The sequence below is a fragment of the Berghia stephanieae genome, chromosome 8, assembly GCF_034508935.2.
Source record: "Berghia stephanieae isolate SIO BIC M18660-M18661 chromosome 8, UCSD_Bste_1.3, whole genome shotgun sequence".
NCBI classification, from domain to species: domain Eukaryota; kingdom Metazoa; phylum Mollusca; class Gastropoda; order Nudibranchia; family Aeolidiidae; genus Berghia; species Berghia stephanieae.
In genome coordinates, this window is record NC_088367.1 from 8,879,775 (window position 1) to 8,889,774 (window position 10,000).

At 34.1% G+C, this 10,000-nt stretch overlaps 1 protein-coding gene across 1 annotated transcript in view; it reads right to left on the reverse strand.

The window, feature by feature from the left end:
* Positions 1–10,000, reverse strand: part of LOC144978125 (protein-lysine N-methyltransferase SMYD4-like) — a 22,412-nt gene that overhangs the window by 11,131 nt on the left and 1,281 nt on the right. The window contains exons 3-10 of the mRNA XM_078923767.1: positions 9,501–9,590; positions 4,856–4,979; positions 4,107–4,169; positions 3,698–3,746; positions 2,156–2,303; positions 1,531–1,658; positions 490–595; positions 1–24 (exon numbers count right to left, since the gene is read on the reverse strand). The exon at positions 1–24 is cut by the window's left edge and continues 37 nt beyond it. Of these exons, the coding sequence (XP_078779893.1) occupies positions 1–24; positions 490–595; positions 1,531–1,658; positions 2,156–2,303; positions 3,698–3,746; positions 4,107–4,169; positions 4,856–4,979; positions 9,501–9,590 (732 nt within the window). The remainder of the gene's footprint in view (positions 25–489; positions 596–1,530; positions 1,659–2,155; positions 2,304–3,697; positions 3,747–4,106; positions 4,170–4,855; positions 4,980–9,500; positions 9,591–10,000) is intronic.

Genomic DNA, 10,000 nt, shown 5'->3' on the forward strand with positions numbered 1-10,000 from the left:
CAGGCTGAGATGGGCAATACCAATCTGGCAAAAGATAAACAAATATTTAATCAATCACTTTAATGTGTAAATCTTTAAAAGTCTGAAAAAGAGTGAGTGAAATAGCGCCAGACAAAACAAGATAGAAAACCACAAGAAAAAAAACATCCCAAAATTTCACCTGCCTTGACTAGGGATCGAACCTGAGACCTGATTACTTTTTCTTCTTTCTACTTCTTCCCTGTCTCAAATCAATGACCTGCTTTTTTTGTGACTCTCCATTCATCTTCCTTCCTTGACAATAATGACTTGTCACAAGTTAATGACGAAATGAATGACAATAGGAAATGAATGACAATAGGAAATGAAATGGAAGCTTTCATTTATTCAACAAAGACAGATAATGTAGTGTAGACGTTTTGGGTTTCCCCTTTATCAACAACACACGATGACTAAAACACTAAGGCCATCAATGCCTGCTCCTCTCAGTGTTCTGATTGACAGACTTACGGAATGTAGGAGATATAAATAGGGACATTCAGTCTTGTGGAAAGATGACCAGGCACTGTCCCTGCATGTCTCATCACAGAACTGGACGTTACTGCATTCAGTACAGCTGGAGAAGAAATCATTATTATTATTATTATTATTATTATTATTATTATTATTATTATTATTATTATTATTATTATTATTATCATTATTATTATTATTATTAATATTATTATTATTATCAATATTATTATTAAGAAAATACCAAATACGGAACATTTCGGGCTCAAAACCCTTCTTCAGCCAACAATGACAAAATAAACGTATGACTTATGGTAAATATCTATTATTGTTCATCACATTGCAGCATGGCTGAGCGATACTTTCTTTGCTTCCTACCCGAAAGGTTTCGAGTTCGATCACCCGCCGATGTGCTGTGTGACCTTGAGCAAGTCACCTCACCGTAGCTCATAGACCTGAGAGACAAATTTCCCCTATGGGATGAATAAAGGGAATTTTATTTTATTTTATTATTTTATCTTTAAAAACTGATGGTAACTTATGAAGTTTTTTTATGTCAGATTGTAAAATGTATTCTAAAGTATTAGTTTTTTAATGTTAATATAGCAACAATCAACTCATAAAAACCTGGCATATTAAACTAGAATTATTATTACTGACTGGTGCATTTCGTAGACACTGTGAGAGATCCCCTTGTACACTAACTGTATCAATATTATCTCTGTTGAAATTGGAAATTTGGGGGTCCAGATAGCTCTGTCGGTGAAGCACTCGCTTCACATGCAAAGGGACCAAGTTTGATCCCAGTTGCAGCCGAGATTTTTTCTGACCCCCCTCACCCAGCAGTGAATGGGTAGCTGAGTCTGTTAGATTTGGTGGAAAGTACTTTGCGATAGACTAGCGTCCTATCCAAAGGTATCAAGCAATTGCTATTGTCCATTTCATGCCATGGAAACCGAGATAAGCTCTGGCTCCAGGAGCCCAATGGCTCTGAAGGACGACTGAAATTAGAGATTTTGAATGTCAATGTAAACTGACCCGACTGGAGTGAGAGGCAGTCTGGAAAGGCAGAAGTGGCAATGGGTTTCGTAGTGATCTGGCAGCAACACGGCACTGAATGGTTTCTCTATGATGATTGGGGTCCCTTGAGGTATGAACTGATTGGCCTGAAACAATGCAGATGATAATAATAATAATGATAATTATATTGATAATAATAGTAATAATGATGATGATGATAATAATAATAATAATAATAATAATAATAATAATAATAATAATAATAATAATAATAATAATAATAATAATAATAATAATTAATGATAATAATGATGATGATGATGATGATGATGATGATGATGATGATGATGATGATGATGATGATGATGATACTAATATTGATAATAATAATAATCTAACAGACCCATTTACCCATTCACTGCTGGGTGGTCAGAGGGTCAGAAATAAATCTCGACTGCACCTGGGATCGAACTCAGTCCCTTTAGGTGTGAGTGAAGTGAACGCTCTACCAACTGAGTTATCCAGACCCTTTTATTTAAATAACAATAATCGAAAAAATCAACACTTAAAGTGACATTAAAACTTCACATTTCTTAATTTTTATTTCTATTATTTAAAAAGCCTTTATTGTAATAAAACAAACCACAAGATGGCGTCCTTTGGATGGAGAAGAGATCATAGTCACAGCTTGGGATGCCTGAGAAACGACGTCATTGACTCCGACATACAATCTGTCTTCATCATTTTCTTCCTTCTTTTCTTGACTGGATGACTCATCAAGATTGTGCGATCTAAAATCAAATATCAGAAAGCAAAAATAATAGGGCAGGTTATTGGTTGAAACGAAAGTTCTTATATAACCTGATAATACAAGGGATAAAAGGCACAAATACAAGTTTATATAACCTAATAAAACAAGGGATAATAGGCACAAATACAAGTTTATATAACCTAATAAAACAAGGGATAATAGGCACAAATACAAGTTTATATAACCTAATAAAACAAGGGATAATAGGCACAAATACAAGTTTATATAACCTAATAAAACAAGGGATAAAAGGCACAAATACAAGTTTATATAACCTAATAAAACAAGGGATAATAGGCACAAATACAAGTTTATATAACCTAATAAAACAAGGGATAATAGGCACAAATACAAGTTTATATAACCTGATAATACAAGGGATAAAAGGCACAAATACAAGTTTATATAACCTGATATACAAGGAATAAAAGGCACAAATACGAGTTTATATAACCTGATAATACAAGGGATAAAAGGCACAAATACAAGTTTATATAACCTGATATACAAGGAATAAAAGGCACAAATACGAGTTTATATAACCTGATAATACAAGGGATAAGAGGCACAAATACAAGTATTTTGATTTTTTTAAAATCTTTTTCCTTTCAAATTGGAATAGGATGGTCTGAAAACAAATATCAAGAAGCAGAAATAAATGGGGATATTATAGGTTGAAATGGGAGTTTTGTTATAGCCAGATGAATACGGGGATTTAAAAAGGCACTTATAAGAGTAAATGATTTTTTTTTAAATTCATTTCTCCAGAATTGGAGTAGATCATCATCATCATCATCATCATCATCATCATCATCATCATCATCATTATTATTATTATCATAATTATCATTATTATTATTATCATCATTATTATATTTATTATTATTATTATTATTATTATTATTATTATTATTATTATTATTATTATTATTATTATTATTATTATTATTATTATTATTATTATTATCATAATTATTATTATTATTATCATCATTATTATTATTATTATCATCATTATTATATTTATTATCATTATTATTATTATTATTATTATTATTATTATTATTATTATTATTATTATTATTATTATTGTTATTATTATTATTATTATTATTATTATTATTATTATTATTATTATTATTATTATTATTATTATTATTATTATTGTTATTATTATTATTATTATTATTATTATTATTATTATTATTGTTATTATTAGCATCATTTATACAATCCCTGAGGAGACTATTTTACTTTGTACTATGTCAACATGATGAAAAAAAAAAGTGTGTCAACCGCAACCATTCTTTTTAAAATTCAATCCAAATCTAACGTGTATTTCAATCCAAATCTAACGTGTATTAAGACACTTACAAGGCATCCATCTTGGCTTGCTGGTTTTCCAATTCTTTCACAAACGTATCTGGTAAATCAAAAGAAAAAACACATTTTTTATCCAAATCAATGATGGACAGGTGAGGATCAATTTCCTACAATCAAATCATTAATTAATCTCCCGGGGCAGGGTGGCTCAGTGGTACGGTCTTTGCTTCATACCCAAAAGGTACCCAGTTTGACTACCCACCTCGTTGTGTGGCCTTGAGAAAGTCACCTCCAACAATAGTAATTAAACCCCTAAGAGTAAGAGCTAAGGCGAAGGTCACACAGCCTAGAGGTCAGGCAAGTTTCAACTTGGGCTTCAAAAGAGAGAGAGAGAGAGAGAGAGAGAGAGAGAGAGAGAGAGAGAGAGAGAGAGAGAGAGAGAGAGAGAATGACCTCTCACCTTTCTGGTCATCTTTCAGTTTAAAATCTTTGCTTTCCATAAACTGCCTCACCACTTCCATAGCTGTCAAGGAACGAGAAAATTGATATAAAATTAATATTAATAAAACCTATGATCCTCCTCCTCCTCCTCCTTCTTCTTTGCTGTCCCTGTCGGATGAAATTGTAATATCGCCTATGTCTCGTTCTACATGTTACGTGTTGCTGTTGGTCAGGGACCCTTTGCAAAACGTTTTGAACACAAATCTATTCTACCTTCATATCCAATTTTTATAGCTTTGCTTGTACCTGCTGTATATTTTTATGAACATTTTATTATATTTTTATGTTTATTTTGTTTTTAATTAGCTTCGTATTTTGATCAAGTAGTTCATGTGAGTGTATAAATCGTTGTTAAAATAAGGATGAATGATGTGTAACATTGTGATAATTTCCACTTGGGATCAATAAAGTATATCACGTCTTATCTCATGTTTATTTTTAACTCCATAAATACAGAAAACCCCTTCATTGAAGTCTCAAAACGTATGGTATCCTTAAAGTCCACCCTACTCACCCTCCCCCCCCCCCCCCCCCCCCCACACACACGCACCCCTCCTTCTCCATCTTTGCTCTTATCGGGTAAATTAAGGGCCTTAAATGTGTTTTCTATATTTACTTGTCCAGCATAATGTGTAGTCCTTTTGTAGAATGGAAGATGTTAAATCTATATAGAGCTCCCTCCAAACCTTCATCAACAACAACTCTCACCTTCACAAGCTTTGCCTTTCCACCCAAGCTTGAGCAGGGCATTGATTTTCCGTAGAAGAACTTTGTGTCTGGAAGAAGCTGGAAATCCCTGAAGCAACGCCCGATCAATGTCACGAATACATTCCTGTGAATGAAAAAGTTTTAAATGAGATTAGCTCAAAACAAAACAGTTTTCAACTGCAAGCAACTAAAAGTAACTCAATATTAATTACGTAACTATGACAACCGAAGTAAGAGATGAGAAAGGAGTCTGTATAAGTTATAAATACTCAAGGAACAGATTTGAAGTATAAAAAAACAAACTCTCCAGGCCTCTGAAAAAATCAAATAAAATTTAATTATACTGCTTTAACCACATTACAGTTGTAAAATCGTGTCAAACAGTCTCTATTTTCCTCCTCCCATTGATGTAACCATTTTTACCTACTAGCTTTTGAGATTGTTATCCATACCAACATTTTAATTCACCTGTTCATTATTGTGTTCCACATATAATTTAGACAACCACCTGAAATCACAACCCGTTTATTTGAATCGGAAAATAAAAATAAAAGGCTAGAATTTAACAGCAACATGTGTTAACACCAAATTTATCTATTATTTTCTTTATATTCTAAGATACCTCATTTCGTCTCTTGACACTTATGAAAAGTTGATGGAGGCCATTTTCATTTGTACTATCCGCTTTTAAATTGTTGATTTCTCATCTACCAATATTCAATTAATTTAACCTCTGTATAAAGAGTTTGAGCACACAGACACATATGAAAGAATACATCCTCGTCCAACCCTCTTTTTATTACTTTCATTAAATTGAGGCTACCCACATACTTTCATCAAATTGAGACTACCCACATACTTTCATCAAATTGAGACTACCCACATACTTTCATCAAATTGAGACTACCCACATACTTTCATCAAATTGAGGCTACCCACATACTTTCATCAAATTGAGGCTACCCACATACTTTCATCAAATTGAGACTACCCACATACTTTCATCAAATTGAGACTACCCACATACTTTCATCAAATTGAGCTACCCACATACTTTCATCAAATTGAGACTACCCACATACTTTCATCAAATTGAGACTAACCCACATACTTTCATCAAATTGAGACTACCCACATACTTTCATCAAATTGAGGCTACCCACATACTTTCATCAAATTGAGGCTACCCACATACTTTCATCAAATTGAGACTACCCACATACTTTCATCAAATTGAGGCTACCCACATACTTTCATCAAATTGAGACTACCCACATACTTTCATCAAATTGAGGCTACCCACATACTTTCATCAAATTGAGGCTACCCACATACTTTCATCAAATTGAGACTACCCACATACTTTCATCAAATTGAGACTACCCACATACTTTCCATCAAATTGAGACTACCCACATACTTTCATCAAATTGAGCTACCCACATACTTCATCAAATTGAGACTACCCACATACTTTCATCAAATTGAGACTACCCACATACTTTCATCAAATTGAGACTACCCACATACTTTCATCAAATTGAGGCTACCCACATACTTCATCAAATTGAGACTACCCACATACTTTCATCAAATTGAGACTACCCACATACTTTCATCAAATTGAGACTACCCACATACTTTCATCAAATTGAGACTACCCACATACTTTCATCAAATTGAGACTACCCACATACTTTCATCAAATTGAGACTACCCACATACTTTCATTAAATTGAGACTACCACATACTTTCATCAAATTGAGGCTACCCACATACTTTCATCAATACTACATATTAATGAGGCTACCCACATACTTTCATCAAATTGAGGCTACCCACATACTTTCATCAAATTGAGGCTACCCACATACTTTCATCAAATTGAGCTACCCACATACTTTCATCAAATTGAGACTACCCACATACTTTCATCAAATTGAGGCTACCCACATACTTTCATCAAATTGAGGCTACCCACATACTTTCATCAAATTGAGCTACCCACATACTTTCATCAAATTGAGAGCTACCCACATACTTTCATCAAATTGAGGCTACCCACATACTTTCATAAATTGAGTACCACATATCATCAAATTGAGCTACCCACATACTTTCATCAAATTGAGCTACCCACATACTTTCATCAATTGAGGCTACCCACATACTTTCATAAATTGAGGCTACCCACATACTTTCATCAAATTGAGGCTACCCACATACTTTCATCAAATTGAGACTACCCACATACTTTCATCAAATTGAGGCTACCCACATACTTTCATCAAATTGAGACTACCCACATACTTCATCAAATTGAGACTACCCACATACTTTCATCAAATTGAGGCTACCCACATACTTTCATCAAATTGAGGCTACCCACATACTTTCATCAAATTGAGCTACCCACAAACTTTCATCAAATTGAGAGCTACCCACATACTTTCATCAAATTGAGGCTAACCCACATACTTTCATCAAATTGAGGCTACCCACATACTTTCATCAAATTGAGGCTACCCACATACTTTCATCAAATTGAGACTACCCACATACTTTCATCAAATTGAGGCTACCCACATACTTTCATCAAATTGAGACTACCCACATACTTTCATCAAATTGAGACTACCCACATACTTTCATCAAATTGAGGCTACCCACATACTTTCATCAAATTGAGACTACCCACATACTTTCATCAAATTGAGGCTACCCACATACTTTCATCAAATTGAGGCTACCCACATACTTTCATCAAATTGAGGCTACCCACATACTTTCATCAAATTGAGGCTACCCACATACTTTCATCAAATTGAGGCTACCCACATACTTTCATCAAATTGAGACTACCCACATACTTTCATTAAATTGAGACTACCCACATACTTTCATCAAATTGAGGCTACCCACATACTTTCATCAAATTGAGACTACCCACATACTTTCATCAAATTGAGACTACCCACATACTTTCATCAAATTGAGACTACCCACATACTTTCATCAAATTGAGACTACCCACATACTTTCATCAAATTGAGACTACCCACATACTTTCATCAAATTGAGACTACCCACATACTTTCATCAAATTGAGGCTACCCACATACTTCATCAAATTGAGACTACCCACATACTTTCATCAAATTGAGGCTACCCACATACTTTCATCAAATTGAGACTACCCACATACTTTCATCAAATTGAGGCTACCCACATACTTTCATCAAATTGAGACTACCCACATACTTTCATCAAATTGAGGCTACCCACATACTTTCATCAAATTGAGACTACCCACATACTTTCATCAAATTGAGGCTACCCACATACTTTCATCAAATTGAGACTACCCACATACTTTCATCAAATTGAGACTACCCACATACTTTCATCAAATTGAGGCTACCCACATACTTTCATCAAATTGAGGCTACCCACATACTTTCATTAAATTGAGGCTACCCACATACTTTCATCAAATTGAGACTACCCACATACTTTCATCAAATTGAGGCTACCCACATACTTTCATCAAATTGAGACTACCCACATACTTTCATCAAATTGAGACTACCCACATACTTTCATCAAATTGAGGCTACCCACATACTTTCATTAAATTGAGGCTACCCACATTCATCAAATTGAGGCTACCCACATACTTTCATCAAATTGAGGCTACCCACATACTTTCATCAAATTGAGGCTACCCACATACTTTCATTAAATTGAGGCTACCCACATACTTTCATCAAATTGAGACTACCCACATACTTTCATCAAATTGAGGCTACCCACATACTTTCATCAAATTGAGACTACCCACATACTTTCATCAAATTGAGGCTACCCACATACTTTCATCAAATTGAGGCTACCCACATACTTTCATTAAATTGAGGCTACCCACATACTTTCATCAAATTGAGACTACCCACATACTTTCATCAAATTGAGGCTACCCACATACTTTCATCAAATTGAGGCTACCCACATACTTTCATCAAATTGAGGCTACCCACATACTTTCATCAAATTGAGACTACCCACATACTTTCATCAAATTGAGACTACCCACATACTTTCATCAAATTGAGACTACCCACATACTTTCATCAAATTGAGACTACCCACATACTTTCATCAAATTGAGACTACCCACATCTTACCTCAAAAAGTAATAAATAAAAATGAATATAACAGCTTCAAAAAATAACAAAACATCAAACACAGAACGTTTTGGACTCAAAACCCTTCTTCAGCCAACAATGAAAACACAAATACATTACTAAAAAACAGATCAATGGCACGGAAATATTTCTCTGTTTTTTAGTAGTGTATTTATGTTTTCATTGTTTTTTATTGTTGGCTGAAGAAAGGTTTTGAGCCCAAAACGTTCTGTGTTTGATGTGTTGTTCTTTTTTGAAGTTGTTCTATTCATTTTTGTTTATTACTTTTTCCAATCCACAGTTTCTACTCGCTTCGTATCCCAATATCTTACCTGAACAATATCTTACCTGGACACTATCTTACCTGGACAATATCTTACCTGGACAACATCTTACCTGGACAACATCTTACCTGGACAATATCTTACCTGGACAATATCTTACCTGGACAATATCTTACCTGGTAATGCGAGAGATGAAACAAAGCAGCAGATCTGTTGCCAAAACTCAAAGCCAAAATTCCTTTCCCAGACGGAGCCGTTATGCAAGCCTGGGAAGGAAAGTGAAATTTAAAACACACACGAGGTAAATGGATAAATCAGTAAAATGTAATCCGGAATTGAAAACGGAAATTCTGAAAAGTGGTGTGACCATGTCGGAAGGGTGTGATGTTTTATCTTGTAACAAAGTAAAGCAATATTAAGCAAAGTCAATAATCAGATGGTTAACAATGATAATGTCCATGTCCGAAGGGTGTGATATTTTATCTTGTAACAAAGTAAAGCAATATTAAGCAAAGTCAATTATCAGATGGTTAACAATGATAATGTCCATGTCCAAAGGGTGTGATGTTTTATCTTGTAACAAAGTAAAGCAATATTAAGCAAAGTCAATAATCAGATGGTTAACAATGATAATGTCCATGTCCAAAGGGTGTGATGTTTTATCTTGTAACAAAGT